Genomic DNA, 18,896 nt, shown 5'->3' with positions numbered 1-18,896 from the left:
GTTTGATATCTCCACAAGGGGGGGAACAGAGTATATCAAAGTACCAAGGTAACATGGAAATATGGTGGTTTTAGCCATGATCATACAATGAATAGTGAGCTTTTGATTTTTGTTCTTTCACAATTGAATGCATGTACCCTTCTTTGTAAGGCAAACTCGATGCTTCTAACAGTTAACAGAATTGCATACTTGGACATGATATTTGAACAGGAGCTATTTCAAGTATCTTCTCGCGCGCATTATATTGGGCTTTTTATACCAACGATAGACACGACAGGCCTTTGAAGTTTCGATTTCTATAGTGTGTAAACTAATTTTGCTCCAAAATCGTGGGTCTCGCACAAAAGTTGATACAGCAAGGAATAATGTATCGTTGAGCGGGACATATCAACGCAGGGAGGTGTGTTGGCGCGCTTGGTACGATTGGGGCTTGTCTTCATCGTCGTATCACTCCTTTCTATTTAACTTTCTACTTCCATTAGCTTTTGATATTGTAGGCGGGTATTTGCAGTAGACTCTAGACTCGGCTTCCTATTCCTCTGGGGAATTGCATGTTTCCTACCTTCACTAGTTAAGCTAGATCTTCGACCTGCCCTACGAGTGGTACTAGGTAAGGATCTCCTATTTACGAGGAACAGCTTCTCTAGTGCAAAAATAGGTTATATATTATAATAACAATATCCCTCTAGAATCTGCTACATTTGGTACTGCTACAAGACTTCGATGGTCGTCAAAAATGTCATCACGCGAATTTCGAAAGCGGACATTGAAGAGACTACTTACGTGAAGCTTTCAGCAGTCAGCAAAAAGCGAGACATGTCATCCTCCTTAGCTCGGATTTTAATATCAAAATAAAAGTGAGATTTGGGTATTCAGGCCTGAGTTTCATGAGTTTTGATGCAAAGAGAAAAAGTTGATTCTGATTCCGTGGTCTTTCCCGCCATAGTTTGCAGCGGCAGGGGCATGTTAGGGCTGCAGGGTCACCTGCGGCCCTGCGGGTCACCTAACTAAGGCATCAACATGCTGACTCATGACCCCATATCTATTTTACACCGCCCAAAAGTTTCTGCCGCATCGGCGGAATTTTTTTTATCTTTTCATTCGAGTTGTTCAGACCGCAATCTGCAACTGCACGATTCGGTTTTTGCCAGTTCAATTATGGCGCCCATTAAGCGCAAGGGGAATGCCCCCGAAGAAATCAATACTCGCCAACCCCAAAAACGTGCCAAAGTTGGTGCTGAAGAAGGCAAGAAAGACCACAAGAAGCCGGAAGATGGCACATCCACCGCCGCAAAGGCTTCAGAGCTTTCCGTGCTGCGCGACGACGAACCCTCGTTCCCTCGTGGTGGCGCGAGTGTTCTGACAGCATTGGAGCGCAAGCAAATCCAGATCCAGGCCAACAGAGATGTTCTTTTCGAGCAGAAAGCAGTCGGAGACCGGAAGTCTGCCCAGAAAAAGCCTGCCGAAGACTTTGACGAGGAAAGCGACAACGACGTCGAAATGGAGGATGAAGAGACTACTACAGCCACCAAGAAGTCGCGCAAGAAGAAGTCAAAGTCTAAGAAGTCCGCAGACAAGGGAACTGACGACAAGCAAAACGTTCGCATTGAGGGTCTCAGTTTCAAGGTGCGTTCTCAAGATCTGCTTACACCGTATAAATCTAACAATCGCAGCGTCTTGTACCAGGAGCCATGGTCCTCGGTCAAGTTTCTAGTATCAATGCCCACGACATCGCCCTCTCGCTGCCCAACAACCTTACCGGTTACGTTCCTCTCACATCGATTTCGAAGGGACTTGAAGATAGACTCGAGAAGATGTTAAACGACGAGGGTGAAGATGACGATGCCGAGGAAAGCTCAGATGACGAATCATTCGAGCTGAAGGACCATTTCTATCTCGGTCAATATCTACGCGCATGCGTTGTGTCTACAGGCGCCAACCCTGAAGATCCCAAGGCAAAGAGCAAGAGGCACATTGAGCTCTCGGTCGACCCAAGACAGACCAACACCGGCTTCTCAAAGTCCGATCTAGCTGTGAACTCGGCTGTCCAAGCGTCTGTCGTCAGCGTGGAAGATCACGGTGTGGTCATGGACCTTGGCATTGAAGGATCGGACTTGAAGGGTTTCATGTCTTCCAAGGAAACAGACCCTCGCGTGGATTATTCTAACATCAAGGAAGGATCCGTCTTCCTTTGCATGGTTACTGGTCAGAACCCCAGTGGCAATGTCATCAAGCTGTCCTCCAACTTCCAAGCTTCCGCCTCGATCAAGAAGTCCAACTACCTCAGCTCGGCACCTACAATCAACACTTTCCTCCCTGGTACCGCTGCAGAGATTCTTCTTACTGAAGTCACATCCAACGGAATGATCGGAAAGATTATGGGCATGCTCGATGCAACCGTTGATTTGGTTCAGTGCAGCATCAACGGCAAAGTTGACTTGGAGAGGAAATACAAGATCGGCGCCAAGATCAAGGGCCGTATTATCTCAACATTCCCGGCTGCTGAGCCCCTCAAGGTTGGCTTCTCTTTGCTCGACCACGTGCTCAAGCTCTCTTCAGAGGCTCGCGGCCCCGGTTCTGCTGATGATGCGCCTGCTATATCTGCAATCATTCCCGATGCCAAGGTCGTTAAGGTTGATCAGGGTCTGGGTGTGTATGCTCGTATTGGAGAGACAAAGCACATGGGATTCGTCCACATGTCCAGACTCTCTGATGGCAAGGTCGAAACAGTTGACGAGTCTTCGGGAGCCTTCCAGTTGGATGCTGTTCACGAGGCAAGAGTCATCGGGTACAACCCGATTGATAACCTCTACATTCTCTCTTTTGAAAAGTCCGTTATCGAGCAACCCTTCCTTCGCGTCGAGGATGTGAATGTTGGTGCTATTGTCAAAGGAAAGGTCGAGAAGCTTTTGATTGGTCCTAATGGCATGGACGGATTGATTGTCAACCTTGCCGATGGAATCACTGGTCTTGTCCCCTCTATGCACTTTGCGGATACCATGCTTCAATTCCCCGAGAAGAAGTTCCGCGTGGGCCAGAAGCTTTCGCTGAGAATTCTCTCTGTGAACCTCGAGAAGCGCCAAATTCGTTTGACACTGAAGAAGAGTTTGCTCAACAGCGAGTCTGCTATCTGGAAGGACTACACAGACATTAGTCCCTCGGCTCAGTCTCCTGGTACCATTGTCAGCCTCCAAAACCACGGTGCTGTTGTGCAGTTCTACGGTGAAGTCCGCGGTTTCCTTCCCGTTTCTGAGATGAGTGAAGCCTACATCCAGGATCCAGCCCAGCACTTCAAGCTCGGCCAGGTCGTTAATGTTCACGCTTTGAGCGTTGATGCATCCGCTGAGAGACTCGCTGTTTCCTGCAAGGACCCCTCCACATTTACCGAGAAGTATCGCCAGGCCTTCGAGAACCTGCACCCCGGCCACCTTGTTGCTGGAACCGTCTTCGAGAAATCCAACGACGATGTTCTCATCAAGCTTGACGAGTCTGGCCTCGTGGCACGTCTTGATTCTCAGCACATCATCGATGGCTCCCCATCCAAGCAAAGCTCTATGATGTCCAAGCTCCGCGTCGGACAGAAGCTGAACGAACTTCTCGTTCTCAGCATCCAGCGCGCTCACCGTCTCATCAAGGTTTCCACCAGGGTCAGCTTGAAGAAAGCTGCCAAGCAGAACAATATGCCCGGCGACTTCGAGCAGGTGCAAGAGGGTTCCATCGTCACAGGCTTCGTCCGCAATATCACCCCTGATGGTGTCTTTGTTGAGTTCCTCGGTGGCCTGACTGGCTTGCTCCCCAGGCGTCTCATTGAGGACGCCAACCTCGAGCAGCCTCACTACGGCCTGTCAAAGGCGCAAACAATTGTTCTCAATGTACAGTCGGTGGATGTGGACTCGCAGCGCTTCATTTTGAGCATGAAGCCCGTCGTGGCTCCCCAGGCTTCCACTAAGAAGGCCACCAAGCAGCAGACTGATGACACTGTCGCCAACCCTATTGATAACAACATCAAAAGCATGTCCGACTTCACCTTCGGCAGAATTGTTGAGTGCAAGATCGTGTCTGTCAAGGCAACCCAGCTCAATGTTCAGCTCGCCGATAACATTCAAGGTCGCATCGATGTGTCCGAGGTGTTCGACGACTGGAAGGACATCAAGGATCGCAAGCAGCCTTTGCGATTCTTCAAGACCAAGCAGGCTCTCTCAGCCCGGATCCTTGGTGTTCACGATGCCCGTAACCACAAGTTCCTCCCCATCAGCCACCGCACTGGAAAGTACCCTGTGTTTGAGCTTTCTCTTAAGCCAAGCTACTTGAAGGCCGCCAACCCTGCCCCACTGAACATGGAGCAGGTTCAAGTTGGATCCTCTTGGATGGGCTTCGTTAACAACATTGCCGACGACTGCCTCTGGGTCAACCTGTCTCCCAACGTTCGCGGCAGACTCCGTCTCATGGATGCCGCGGATGATTTGTCCCTGCTGACGGATGTGGAGAAGAACTTCCCCATCGGCTCTGCTCTGAAGGTCCAGGTCACCGCTGTGAACGCCGAAAAGGGCCACCTCAACCTCACTGCCAAGCAAGGTTACGACAAGCTCTCCTTTGGAGATATCTCCGTTGGCATGATCTTGCCTGGTCGTGTTACCAAGGTTACTGAGCGCCAAGTTATCATGCAGCTTGGTGAGTCACTCGTTGGCGCGGTCAACCTGATCGATCTTGCCGATGATTACTCCAAGGCCAACCCCACAGTACACAACAAGAACGAGGTTCTCCGCGCCTGCGTCATCGCTGTTGACAAGGATAACAAGAAGATCGCCTTGTCTCTGCGTCCCTCCAAGGTCTTCAGCTCCTCTCTCCCCGTCCAGGACCGCGAGATCTCCTCGCTTAAGGATATCAAGCCTAACGACGTCATTCGCGGCTTCGTTCGACGGGTCACTGATTCCGGTCTCTTCGTGGCGGTCAGCAACGATATCACTGCCTACGTCCGCGTCTCCGACCTCTCAGATTCTTACCTCAAAGAATGGAAGGATGCCTTCCAGCCCGATCAATTGGTCAAGGGTAAGGTCATTTTCGTTGATGCCGAGCAGGGCAAGCTGCAGTTGAGCTTGAAGGAGTCGGTCTTGGACCCTAACTTCAAGGCCCTGATCACCCTGAAGGATCTCAAGGTTGGCCAGATTGTCACCGGAAAGGTCCGCAAGGTTGAGGAGTTTGGTGCCTTCATCGTTGTTGACGGCTCTTCGAACATCAGTGGTCTCTGCCACCGAAGTGAGATGGCTGACAAGCGTGTCGAAGATGCCCGCAAGTTGTACGATGAGGGTGATGCCGTCAAGGCTAAGATCATCAAGATCGACCTCGAGTCGAAGAAGATCTCTTTCTCGCTCAAGGCTTCCCACTTCCAAGACGAAGAGGACGATGAGAGTGAGGATGAGGACAGCATGGAAATTGATGGTCCTGGCGGTGTCGAGCTCGGTGAGAACGACAGCGATGAGGATGATGATGATGAGTCCATGGGGGGCGTTGATGTAGAGGATGACAGCGAAGAGGAGGAGGAGGAGGAGGAGGAGGAGGAGGAGGAGGAAGAGAGCGACGAAGAGGACGACGAAGAGGTAGCGCTCCAGAAGCCCAGCAAGGCTGGCGGTCTCGGTGCAAGCAGCTTCGACTGGAGCGGCGCTGTGCAGACCGACAATGCTGCGAACTCCGACAGCGACGACGAGGGCTCCAAAAAGAAGAAGAAGAAGAACCGCAAGCCTGAGATTCAGGTTGACCGAACCGGTGACTTGGATGCCAATGGCCCCCAGTCCGTTGCGGATTTCGAGCGTCTCCTCCTGGGTGAGCCCGACTCCTCGCTGCTGTGGCTGCAGTACATGGCCTTCCAGCTGGAGCTGGGTGAGATCGAGAAGGCCCGCTCTATTGCCGAGCGCGCTCTCCGCACCATCACCATGGGCCAGGACGCCGAGAAGCTGAACATCTGGATCGCCATGTTGAACATGGAGAACACCTACGGTGACGACGACAGTCTCGAGGAGGTCTTCCAGCGTGCTTGCCAGTACAACGAGCCCCAGGAGATCTACGAGCGGATGATCAGTATCTACATCCAATCTGGCAAGAACCAGGTATGTGCAGTCTACTTTGAATACACCTCAGTCTACAGATACTAACAATCTCACAGAAAGCAAGTGATCTCTTCTACGCCGCTCTCAAGAAGAAGATCTCTTCCCAGTCCCCCAAATTCTTCTACAACTACGCCAGTTTCCTCTTCGACACCATGGCCTCTCCCGACCGCGCTCGCGCTCTACTCCCGCGCGCCCTGCAGTCCCTTCCCGCCCACACCCACGTCGAGACGACTTCCAAGTTCGCCCAGCTGGAGTTCCGCTCCGCTAACGGTGATATCGAGCGTGGTCGTACCGTTTTCGAGGGTCTCCTTTCCTCGTTCCCCAAGCGCATTGACTTGTGGAACATTCTCCTGGACCTGGAGATTAAGGTCGGCGATGCAGAGCAGGTGCGCCGTCTCTTCGAGCGAGTTCTTGGCCTGAAGAGTGGCAAGAAGGGTCCCGTTAGCGTGGACGCGAGCAAGAAACTTAAGCCCAAGCAGGCCCGTTTCTTGTTCAAGAAGTGGCTTGCCTTTGAGGAGAAGCTTGCTGCTGATAATGGAGATGAGAAGATGGTCGAGGAAGTCAAGGCACGGGCTGTGACCTATGTCAAGACTTTGCAGTCGGACGAGTAAAGATTTCTGTCAAAAAAAGGGTGTTCGTCTGAACCCGGTGTTTAGGGGCATTTTGCATTTGTTTGAATTTGTGTACTTGTATATAGCGACCATCTAGGAAATATGCTTTCATTCCTGTAAAGGTTCTCTCCATGGAATCCGACTTGTAGTGGAACTGTACGCGCAATCATGGGCAACGATGATCACATCATTTTGAGCAGTGAACGGTCCCCGTCAGCACAAAGTCAATCGGAAGTATTCCGACATCGGGGGTATCTTCATTGCTTGCATGTGCAAGTGTAATGTATCCCAACTATTTTAGGGCTATGCATAAATCAATCAGCATCGAGAACTCAGCACGTGAAACAATTGATCTTAGTTCCAAGGTACTGAGTTTGTACCTCACGAGCATAACCATGGGAGTGGTAAGCCGCGTCCCACAGATCCAATCAGTCACGTTGGATCGGCCTCATGTCTCCGTGAGTTTACTTCTGCGGAGTAAAGTTCAACTCCCATCGGAGGGACAGATTTTCACATTTATCATCTCGATGTCTTCAACTTCTTCAACTTCTTCTCTTCTCTCTGAGATCTCGGACCAAAAATCCAGCCATGAGCACTCTCCCACCATCCCAGAACGGCTCTATGTCGAGTCTCTACTTCGATCCCTATAGAGACTCGGAAGATATGGAGGACCCAAAGATCAATGTGCGTGTTAATTCCGTTGAGCGGGTGGGGTCCCCGGCCCGCTCATGGCGTCAAGTCTGGAGAGCCTTGGCTTGGCCCTTAACGTCTCCCGCATCGCTATCAGAAAACAAATTCAAGCGGAAATCTTGTCGCTCACGATACTTGTATGGTCTGCGACGAGTGCTTCTCTGTATTTTTATCATGCTGTGGGTTTCCCACGAATCAAGAAACACATAAAACAAATGTTTCTTCAAGAGCCATCACTGACATAGTTATACTCCGATAACAGCGGCATCATCCAATTTATTTCAGTCACCTGCGGCATCGTCCTCTCTTTCTTCCCAGATGAATACGATCGCGCAGTCCATGACTGGCTGCCCAGCGCCAATAGCGCTACCAAAAAAGAGGGCAATACGCATTGGCCCACCGATATCTCGCGCGACATCATCCCCGTCGGCTGCCACTCTCACAACGACTACTGGCGTCGAGTACCACTCTACTCCGCCCTACAAGCCGGCTGCACAGGCGTCGAAGCCGACGTCTGGCTCTTCGACGACGAGCTCTACGTCGGCCACACAAAATCCTCCCTAACAGAGCGTCTAACCCTCCGAACCATGTACATCGACCCACTTGTAACGATCCTCGAGCGCCAAAACCCAACCACCAAATTCACCACAGAACCCAAAACAAACCCCCACGGCATCTTCGACACAAACCCCTCCCAAAGCCTGATCCTCCTAATCGACTTCAAAACCGCCGGCCCGGCAACCTACCACGCCGTCACGAAACACCTCGCTCCCCTCCGTGACCGTGGCTATCTAACCCACTTCAACGGCGATTCTCTCATCCAGCGCCCCGTCACAGTCGTCGGGACGGGAAATACTCCCTTCAACCTCATAACCGCAAACGCCACCTACCGGGATATCTTCTTCGATGCCCCGCTCGATAAGCTCCTCGACGCCAACCAAGCAGACAACCCTCCCCCTCATCCAGATGCAGATATCCAGTCTCCGCCTCCAGGCACAGATACAGATCTCGGCCAAGGCCATTCCGGCATGCCAGCAGTGATTACGCCCAACACCTTCAACGACACGAACAGCTTCTACGCCTCTGTCTCATTCAAGAAGGCAATCGGATATCCCTGGCCATTCCATTTCACGCAGGCCCAGATGGAGCGCATACGCGCGCAAGTGCGGGCTGCGCATCGGCAGGGACTGAAGGTGCGGTATTGGGCGCTGCCGAGCTGGCCGAGGAGTTTGAGGAATCATGTTTGGAGGGTGCTTGCGCAGGAGGGGGTTGATATGCTTAATGTTGATGATTTAGTTGATGCTACCAAGGGGGATTGGAATTCGAGGGTTTTTGATTGGTGGCCGTGATTTATTCTAGTGCAATTGCCATGCTGTGTATCGGTGGGCTGGTATCTTTTTTTCGCTTTTTGCATATTTCATGATGGATCATGATGTGATGCTAGGTGTTTCGGGTTGGCTTTTTGGGCTTTTTTAAGATACCTCGGCTCTCTGCTTTGACTGTGCTTTATTGCTTTATTTTGTTCATAGATTTACTTATATGTCGGATGTTGCTGCACAATATCACGATATTCATGCTGACTTGGGGTAGCTATGGTTACTACTGGATATGTGCAAAGAAATGGAAAAGACACGAGGGTGATAAAGAGCAAGCCTTGATTGGTAACGCAATCATGAATCGTACTTTTGGTCTTGTCGCTTTCAGTGCAGAAATGAGAATGCTAGCCCTCATAATTCGGGTGATGTAGGTATACCCAATGCCCTTAATGGCCTAGATAGGCGTCAACGCTATAACTTCGAATCAATCACACGCACGGATAGGAAGTACGACCATATCGTCTCGGTCCAGAAAAAGCTGGACAAGACTGAGGGATATAATGTTATGCATCATCCGGGCCTCGACCAGCGGAGAGCCCAATAAACATACCCGAACTCATAAACAGAAAAGCGCCTCCTCCCCAAACTCACGAACAACACTCCCCTCCTCCCGAATCAACCCACCAAGCCAGTCCTTAGCAGTCTCAAAATCCTTAGCCCCAAACTTAACAAGCACAAAGCCCGCGCGCACACGCGCCGCAGTCCACGTAACATCCCCGCGACAGCTAACCGACGGCTCTGGCGCCGACGACGGCGCCTGATCCGACCAATTCCTGCTCCCAATCCGCGGCTGCGACTGGAACTTCTGCAAAAGGAAAGCTCCCAGAGCCTCAAAGACCGGTCCAGAGAGAATAAGCGTGCCAACGACGCCGTGCGGAGCGCACCGCTCAGCAATCAGATTCAGCGGTGTAAGGCCGGCCTTTGTCTGCGACGGCCTGTCTGCGCGATTCACCAAGCCATTGTGGAGATTGCGGGCTGCGTTGTCTAGCTCTTCGTATGAATCTGAATCGTCGTCTGAATCCAAGTCCCGCTCGGATTCATCGTCCAGAACAACGGAGTCGCGGAGGAGAAGTCGGCTTCTGCCTGTTGCGTCTCGTGCCCAGACTTCGTTTCGGCCGCGCCAGAATCGGAAATCCCAGTTCTCGCCGCGCGAGGTGCGGCCTTGCGTGACCCAGTCTAGGACGCAGAGGGAGGCGCGGTGGGGGCCTTTTGCGGAGGCGTCGATGGTGAAGCTTTGGTGTTGTGCGTAGCGGCTGTTGCGGTAGGGGACTGAGGGGTCGGGGAGGTAGCAGAGGGCTGCTTGGGGGCCGATGTGGACGTCCAGGGTTTGTTGGCTCATGTCTGGTTGGTGTAGATTTGTGGGCATTCGGTCTCGGTGGCCTTTTATTACGGTTGGGCTGGTGAGGTCTGGGTTGGTTGGGTCTGTTTTGAAGATCTTCGTGCTGCCTTGTGGCGTTGTGACGACCATTCGAGTTCGCGCTTCCAGGGTAATTGAGACTGAGATGTGGTCGCCGGGCAGCAGGCCGCCGCCGTAGGTGAGGAGGTAGAGGTGGACGGGGCGCGGGGGAGAGGTATCTGAGGGGTCTGAGGGGTCGGCGGTTGGGATGAAGTTGCCATTGCGTGGGACCAGTTTCAGAGGGTATTTGTAGGTGAGGGTTGTGAAGGTTGGGTTATTTGGTGGGAGGAGCGAGAGGACGACTTTGCCCTGTCCTTGCTTCGCGATGGAAGACTGGAAGGGCGAGGGGATTGGAGCTGTTGGTTTCCGCATGTTGTGTCGAAGAGAGAAGCGGGCTGGTGAGTGTTAGGGTAGGAAAAAGCGGGAAGAATTGAGAAAGATAGTGAGGTTATATTGAGCGAAGCCAGTCTGCCATTGCTATAAAGATAGTTTTACCCCGGAATTTGAGGTGAGGTGGGATATTATAAGAAAGTGACGAAGCTTCTTAGTCACGAATCCACCTTTTCACCATTTCCCTCAACTCTCCTCTCTCCTCTCTCAAGGGGGATTGGCACAAATGATCCCATTTCCTTGGCTGTACGCGAAATAAAATGCAAAAAAGGGAAATGAAAGGTGGAGGATGTTTCTATGACAAAGAGTAACTCCGCAATGGCGATGATTACTTCTTGGCGATGCACTGACTATGTCACTTGATCTGCAATGTACACTTATGGAAAACGCGGAGATCAGTCTGGGCATTCTCTATTGAAGGGGAGATCATGGGATCACACGCCATTACCTACTTTGTACAACAACCCCCAAAGACTTCGACTGACGATCCTTGGCAGACATTCAATGCACTGCTCTTGCATGGTCTACGTGGTAAGCCTTTAGCCAAATGGCGTACAGTCTAGCAGATCAATACTTCACCAGAAATCAGATGGTAGACTTCAATGTTAGAACATGTCAGCCAGTTTCCTCCCTGCTTCCCCTACAATGGCATATTGTATAGCTATCATCTATGTGTACTCTCTCGGCCTTCATGTAACCTAGCGTCTGGTTCTGGTGTCGAAATGTCCGCTCGATAAGCTCCCCCGGCGTTCAAGAGGTTTAACCGAGACTAAGTACAGAGTATAGAACTGTCAACGTTCGAAGGGTCGATTGATCAGTTCGGCTGATTCTGAGCTGCAGCAGATAGTGACCTCACTGTCCTCACATTCATTAGGACAAACAAATGAGACGGAAGATCAAATATCCAGCACTTGATATGAACCAACGACCAACGTAATACACGCATGAAGAGTGGAAGACGCAAGTGCAACCTGAAGGTTCAATGATGCGAGTCCGACATTAATATTATTCAACAACCGTGGTACATCCGTAGACACCTGAGCCACAAGGCAACAAAACCTCGTGGCTTGGTTACATAATCTAGGCAACCTCAGGCTACCAGGCACGATGTCGCGTCTCCCCCACGCTGTGACCCGGATCGTTTTCTGTCCAAGAGCTTAAGGTTGATTAACTCAGTCTCAATACAGACCAGCGCGCGTGTCGCAAAATATCAACTTCTTGCACTGCAGACAAACTCCAATCCTCCCACAATTTTTGTTTGCCTGGTCGTACCAAACCCACGCGTTGCACGAGCGCGTCCCCAACTTGACTGCAGCAACATCTGCCAACTCTGTTCAAGGCCATTGATCTAACCGACAGGCCTATCTCTCTGACCGCATACGAATACCCACACACTTGTCCAACACCATGGATATCGACAATCCACCTCTATCAAGCCCCGGTGACCCGTCATCCACCCCCGCCACAGACCGACGCAAATCAGGCCGGCAGACGCGACGACCCGAAGTCTTCTCGCAAACCGCACATTCCGCCGAAGAAAATGCTGCCGGTGGAAAGCGCAAGCGAGGCGAGCCGGGCGAGGAGGGAGATGAAGACGCGTCTGAGTCTGATACCGAGGGTGATGCCGGCGACGAGACTGACGAGGAGGTTCGGAAAGAAGAACGGCGCGCTGCACGTCGCGCGGGTGCGAAGAAGACTAAATCGAAGTCCAAGGCCAAGGGATCGCACGCGTCGAAGAAACCCAAGGTTGCGAGCAACGGGCTAGGGAGACAGCTCGCTTTTCGGCCGGCTTCCAATGGCCGACTACCCGCCGCTCGTCCTCGAAAGCCGAAAGTACGACCTAGTCTTGCAGCGGGTGAACATGGAGTGTTCGGTGAGTGACTGCTTTTTCTTGTATGCACAATTCGTTGCATAGCTAACGTCAATTCTAGCGGAGGTTTTCGGGAAAGGCGGCAATGCCGATACAGTGGCTGCTCAATGGCTGTCTCAATACCAGCGCAATAACTACGAGGCTTTACGGGATCTTGTCAACTTTATCCTGCGATGTACAGGGACTGATCTCGAGATTGACACCGATGAAGCGAGAGATGTCGATAATGCGCCAGGTCGCATTGGAGACCTGCAAAATCTTTACCAGGCAGAAGGCATCGTCGACTACCCTATCATTTCCAAAGCAAAGAAGTTCAAGTCCTTCTCCATCCTCCTCGAGGAGTTCACCGTTGCTCTGATTCAAACTTTCCATGCCTCCTCTATTCTTTACACCGATGATGCCCTGCTCGAGAACATCCAAATCTGGATCTCTACAATGTCCACCTCGAACTGCCGACCATTCCGTCATACCGCAACTCTAATTTCCCTCTCAATCATGAACGCTTTGTGTAGCATTGCGCGCGAGGTGACGACGAGCGTCTCGACTTCCCGCAAGCAGCTTGAAAGCGAGAAGAAAAAGAAGACGGTGAACAAGGGTCGCGTGCAAGCCATCCAGGCAGCTGTCACAGAAGGCGAACAGAAAGTGGAACGACTAGACGAGTTCCTGCAGGATGGATTTGACACTGTGTTTGTCCATCGCTACCGCGACATTGACGGTCAGATTCGTGCCGAGTGCTTGACAGCTCTCGGCGGATGGATCCGTACATACCGCGAGATGTTCTTTGAGGGCCAATATCTGCGATACCTGGGATGGACACTCGCCGATGTCGTTGCGCAGACCAGACTTGTTGCCTTGACTGAGCTTCTGAGTCTTTATGAGCACCGAGACAACATTGCTGGTTTGCACTCGTTCACCGAACGCTTCCGCCAGCGAATTGTGGAGATTGCTGTCCAGGATGCCGATGTTTCTGTGCGCATCACTGCGATTGAGCTACTTAATCACCTTCGTGAAGGTGGCTTACTCGAGCCAAATGATATCGATGCCGTCGGCCGACTCGTGTTTGATCTGGATCCCCGAATTCGGAAGACAGCCGGACGCTTTTTCGTTTCCAACGTCCAAGATGCGTACGATGCCGCCACTGAGGAAGTGGGAGAGGAGATCAATGACCTGCTGGCTGAGGACGACGATGAAGACGACTACGAATCGCCGAAGCACTCATGGATCAAGTACAAATGCCTCGCAGATCTATTTCTGGCCTACGATGCACAAGGAACCGAACAGCAACCCGAGCAAATCTCTCGAGGCACACTGCTGGGAGTGCCTGTGGAATCGCGCTTTGCTCTCGCCACCGAAGCCGTCTTCCCCCACATGGAAGAGCTTGCTCACTGGCCATCGCTGGCTGGATATCTGCTTTATGATCACTCACAAATCGTCGATGAGCCGTCTGAGGATGACACTGCAGGCGTTGTGAAGAACATGTACAAAATGCAAGAGGGACATGAATCTATCCTTCTGGAGGTGCTATGTGCCGCAGTCAAGCTCCGTGTCCTCGATGTTACCAAGGCTGATAGCGACAAGCGCGGGCGCAAGACCAAGGCTCTGACAGCCAAGACCTCAGAGCTGCAAGAGGAGATCTCTCACAATCTTGCACAGATTATTCCCCAGCTTCTCAATAAGTTCGGTTCTACACCCGAAACCGCTTCTGTTGTCTTGCGACTGGAGCACCTTGTGGATCTGGACACAATCCAGGATCTCCAGAAGGATGCTACGGCTTATTCGTCGCTGCTCAATGATATCAACAAGCAATTTTTGACCCATTCAGACCAAGACGTCCTGGCCGAAGCTAGCGTGGCATTCCTGCATGCAAAGAGCTCCGAGGAAATGCGAGAGGCGCTCGAGACCAAGATCCAGGAGTTATGGGATGACATTATAGAGACACTAGGTGCTTTGTCCCAGAAGAAGGAAGTCCAACAAGGTGGCTCAATACTCGATCCAACTCTCACCGACCTCGCCAATACCGTTTCCCGCATCTCGAATCTTGCCGGTATCACAGATTGCGCCGCTATCCTCGAAGCCGTGCCGAATTCACGATCGAAATCCAAGAAGGACCACATCGAAGCTCCATTCAACATCCTCATCCGTCTCGCCGAGCGTGGTCTCCACGTCGAAGATGACGACGAGGATACCGCCAAGGCCGAGACCGAGCTGGTAGCAAGCAGCATCAGGACATTGCTATTCTATTTCATGTGGAAGGTGCAGGCACTCTCCACAGCCCTTAACTCCGGCAAAGCCTCATTCACCACCTCCTACTTCGAAGCCCTCACCAAGAGCCGCGAAACATTCGCCTCAACCCTCGTCAACATCATGCAAACCCGACCCGGGCTAGAAGACCTGCGCTTCACAGCGACAACAACCTACCTGGACCTCCAAACGCTCTTCAGCACCCTCCGCAACACCGGCCAAGACACCGACGAAGACACTCTCTTCCAAACCCAAAGCCTAATCCACGAAATCCCACCCAAAACCCAATCCCTCATCACAAAGATCCACTCCATCGCAGAGCGCACCTACGCCAAGAAAACCCGTCTGGATCTCGAGCCAGCGCACGACGACGCCCCCGCCTCAGAAGACGATCTGGATTCCGAAGACGAAGCCAGCGACTCCGAAGACGAGACTGTCATCAACGACCGCCTCCGCAGCAGCATCACCGCCGAGCAGCGTCTCTGCGAGTTAACCGGTAAGCTCGTCCTCGCCATCATCGCCCGCGTCATCGATGCCTCCGGCTCCAATCGCGGATCCCTGAAGAAACGTCTTCTCCGCAATAAGACCGCCCTCGGTCACAATTACCGTGAGGTCCTGTCTTATCTTGAAGAAAAGAAGCCCCGTCCGTCTCGCGCGAAGGGAAAGCAGACTGCTAAGACTGCGGGGGCTGAGAACGCGAAGTCTGCTGAGCGTGTTGTGGAAGATGAGGAGCTGCCCGAGGCTGTGGAGGAAGATGAGGATGAGGACTTGCGTGCGCGCGGACTTGTCGAGGAGGATGTCGAGAATGCGGAGGAAGAGGAGGAGCAGGAGGAACATACTCCTGCGCCTGAGGCAGATGAGGATGAGATTATGGGCGACTGATGGGGTTGTTCTCTTGATGTTAAGATGTGTCTGGACAAAATAATTCTTCATTTCTTATCTTTGCTTTCTGTTGTCCTGATGAGTGTTTTTGCTTTTTCTTTTATCTTATTTCTTGTCCCTCATTGATTCCGATTCTATCTTATGGCTTATGGCTTGAATTGACTGTATCTTTTTTTTCCACTTTGTGTGAATATCGGCATCTTTCCAATCGGTATGTTTTACAGTGATCTTCGCTGGTGTGTCTCGCTGGCTTGATTGAAATCTATTCCGTCTACATCCTCGCTTTATCTGTCTTGGGTCTTCGATTCCAGTGTTGGGCTGCATTTGCTAGTTACATACTGCGTAGGCATAGCCTCACCTTGGGCAGTACTTAGTTAGGGCTAGACTACAAGTCTACAAGAACCCAATCCGCGTGATAGGTCACGTGCTGACTACAAATACAGGCGAGCTGGACTACAAAGACTCAAAGAGTCCTGATAACTATTGGATACTACTGTGTAAATCACCACTACGAAAGACTTAAGATTAATCAAATAAGAGTTGGCAATTTTCCTGGTGAACTGCAGAGTGTACCATGAGAACAGCACAATAGAATTTTCAGGGGCATGATGGGAGCAGATCGCGAGCCTTGTAGCGTGATGTACAAGCAGGAGGTGCTTTCACATGCCCTGTTGCCAGCGAGCGAGGAGAAACTTCCCGCGCAGAAGACCAATGCCCCATCAGGGAACACCAGGTCAGAGGACATTAACGTAACTGGAGAGAGAAAACCGATCCTGCAAACAAATACGCCTGTGTATGAGGATGCTAAAGGGGTGGGGGAAGGGGGATACATGATGGTGAATCTTGTTTATCGTGAAATCAGCAAAAAAAAGAAGAAAAAAGAAGAAGGGGAAGTGGAATTCGTGACAAGAGGGGGTTGAGGGAATCGAATGAGCACCAGCTGTTGTTGGAACGCAACGCCAAGCAGGAAAATTAGCTAGGTCGAAGCGCATAAAAGATGTCAAAGCTGTGCACGAGGACCACCGGCCCTGACCGAGCCTGTGATACCCGTCCAGGCGAGGCCATGCCGAGCACAGCTTCAGCCGTTTGGTGGATGAAGGGGGGAAAAGATACAGGAAGGGGGGATTGGGGGGGAAGAAACACGAGTCGGTTCCTTTACATATCCATGCTGTCACCAGCGCCGCCGAAGTTGAAACCGCCGGGTTGTTGCTGACCAGTGCCGAGAGCGAATCCAGTCTGGGTCTGTTGGGGAGCAAGCTCCTCAATATCACCACCGGCTTCATCCTCATCGGAGAAGTATTTCTCGATGATATTATAGGCCTTCATGTAGATATCCTCGTTGGCATTGTTCTGGCAATCGTGGATCTTCTCCATGCCACCGGCCTCTTCGATGAACAGAGCGTAGCGGTTGACGCGAGGCTCACCAGGCTGGCTAGACTCCTTGTCCATGTCTCCGACCTTGAGGATGTTCTCAAGTCCGTCCAGAGCGACCTGGATGATCTTGTTGTCAGGGCAGGCCAGGAGGTCGCACAGGGGCTTAATGCACCCTTGCGAGACAAGGTAGCGAATCTGATCAGGCTTCTGAAGACCACCGGAGGTGGCGTTGGAGATAGCCCAGCAAGCCTCCTTGCGGGTCTTGAAGTCACCGTTGGCAAGCAGGTTGATGAGGGGAGCAATGATGCCGGCATCGATGACAGACTGGATCTGGCTGGAGTTGCCAGCAGTAACGTTGGAAATGGTCCAGCAAGCCTCCTTGCGAATACCATCCTTGGTGGAGCTCAGGAGAGAAAGCAGAGCGGGGAGGGCGCCACAGTTGATGATGACCTGAGTCTGGACGTCATCACCAGTGACAATGTTACCGACGCTGCGCAAGGCGGGGGTCTGGACGGAGGTAGAAGCGTGCATAAGGAGCTCCACCAGGCGGCGGGGAATACCGGCCTCAATGACAGCCTGGATCTTGTCGTTGGCACCATCAGACAAATAAGAGATAGCCCAGCAGGCATCGATCAGGACCTCGTCATCCAGCATGTAGATGAGCTTGGAAAGGACGGGAAGGGCAGGGGCAATGGTGTTCCAGTCAGGCTGAGGAGTCTTGCCACGGCAGAAGTTGCTAAGAGTCCAGGTAGCATTGCGGAGCATGCTGAGCTTGCGGCCATCGTTGATAAGGTTGAGAAGGGGACGCAGAGCACCGGCTCCCAAGACAAAGTCACGGCAGTGAGGACTGTCACCAGCAATGTTACCGAGTGCCCACACGGCCTGCTCGCGGACATCGGGCTCGTGGCTGGCGAGCAACTCGACGAAGATGGGGACAGCACCAGCTTCGATGACAACCTGGGTCTGTTGGGCCGAACCGGAGGCAATGTTGGTCAAAGCCCAGGCAGACTCGAACTGGACGAGGGTGTGGGGCGAGCGGAGGAACTCGACAAAGCGGGCGACAACGCCGGTCTCGATAACACGCTCGATAGGGGGGTTGCGCTCCTTGGAAAGCAATTTGCGGAACTTGGTGGTGGCCTGAATCTGCTCCTCAACTTGATCGGAGAAAACACCCTTTACCATGAGAGGAAGCTCGACGTTGAGCTATATAATCCATTTTGTTAGCTTTGGTCTTTTTTCACAATGTTTTTATTGCAGTGGGGCATGGCTTCCAAAACCGAGTTTGGAGGGGCTCCGTGGGCCATGGCAACAGGGCGGTGAAAAAAATTCCTTGTTGATGATCGCATCATAAAAACAAAGAAATCTCAAAAAGAGCCCAGGGGTGGCAATCCCACAATAAACTTGTATGACCGATCCAGTAGGAAAGCAATCACACATAGAATGAAACCAAAATTGAAAAAGCAACGGCAATCTCAAAAACGTACCTCACTCTCAATAGCACTAGCTTCATCATCACTCTCGGTGGCGGCAGCCATGCCACCGACACCGATTCCACCATCTCGAGTAGAGATACCACGTCGCTTGGCCAAGTTCTCCTCACGCTTCGCCTTGCGAATCTCGACTTGCTGCTCTTCACGACGGCGGCGGAGCTCATCGGGCTTGAACTGGTTCTTAGCCTTGAACTGTGTCCGGCGGTGCTCGGGGATATAACGTTCCGCCATGATGAAAATCTAGAGAGTAAAAGAGTGCGCGCCGCAGAAATGAAATATGTGGTAGAAGGTTGCAAGATGGGCGCGCCGGGGGAAGGATGGAAGGTAGGAAGAAGAGAGAGGGAGATGATGTGGGGGAAGAAGACTTGTGTGGGAGGGGAAACGATATGGTCACGTGACACCGCGTTTGATTTACTTTGACCACGAACTGAGCCTTTGGACATCCTGGGATACCTTTTACCCTTTCTTTGAG

At 51.9% G+C, this 18,896-nt stretch overlaps 5 protein-coding genes across 5 annotated transcripts; 3 read left to right on the top strand and 2 right to left on the bottom strand.

Moving 5' to 3' along the window:
• Positions 1–1,158: 1,158 nt before the first annotated feature.
• Positions 1,159–6,715, top strand: N7515_009570 (putative rRNA biogenesis protein RRP5; the record flags this gene model as incomplete). Its single annotated transcript, XM_056670314.1, has 3 exons — positions 1,159–1,626; positions 1,674–6,104; positions 6,161–6,715. The coding sequence occupies 3 exons, from the start codon at positions 1,159–1,161 to the stop codon at positions 6,713–6,715; spliced, it is 5,454 nt and encodes a 1,817-aa protein (XP_056518113.1).
• A 588-nt stretch (positions 6,716–7,303) lies between these two features.
• Positions 7,304–8,754, top strand: N7515_009569 (uncharacterized protein; the record flags this gene model as incomplete). Its single annotated transcript, XM_056670313.1, has 2 exons — positions 7,304–7,399; positions 7,651–8,754. 2 exons carry the CDS (start codon positions 7,304–7,306, stop codon positions 8,752–8,754), a joined length of 1,200 nt encoding a protein of 399 aa, XP_056518112.1.
• Positions 8,755–9,337: 583 nt separating this feature from the next.
• On the bottom strand, positions 9,338–10,549 carry N7515_009568 (urease accessory protein UreD; the record flags this gene model as incomplete). The annotated part of the gene is made up of 1 exon (XM_056670312.1): positions 9,338–10,549. The coding sequence occupies one exon, from the start codon at positions 10,547–10,549 to the stop codon at positions 9,338–9,340; it is 1,212 nt and encodes a 403-aa protein (XP_056518111.1).
• A 1,425-nt stretch (positions 10,550–11,974) lies between these two features.
• Positions 11,975–15,560, top strand: N7515_009567 (cohesin subunit IRR1; the record flags this gene model as incomplete). The annotated part of the gene is made up of 2 exons (XM_056670311.1): positions 11,975–12,440; positions 12,499–15,560. 2 exons carry the CDS (start codon positions 11,975–11,977, stop codon positions 15,558–15,560), a joined length of 3,528 nt encoding a protein of 1,175 aa, XP_056518110.1.
• A 1,155-nt stretch (positions 15,561–16,715) lies between these two features.
• Positions 16,716–18,655, bottom strand: N7515_009566 (karyopherin alpha; the record flags this gene model as incomplete). Its single annotated transcript, XM_056670310.1, has 2 exons — positions 16,716–18,137; positions 18,419–18,655. The coding sequence occupies 2 exons, from the start codon at positions 18,653–18,655 to the stop codon at positions 16,716–16,718; spliced, it is 1,659 nt and encodes a 552-aa protein (XP_056518109.1).
• Between the last annotated feature and the right edge of the window lie 241 nt (positions 18,656–18,896).

This window comes from Penicillium bovifimosum, assembly GCF_028826915.1.
Source record: "Penicillium bovifimosum strain IBT 22155 chromosome Unknown utg000007l_segment0_segment0, whole genome shotgun sequence".
NCBI lineage: Eukaryota > Fungi > Ascomycota > Eurotiomycetes > Eurotiales > Aspergillaceae > Penicillium > Penicillium bovifimosum.
This window is presented reverse-complemented; position numbering and strand designations above follow the sequence as displayed.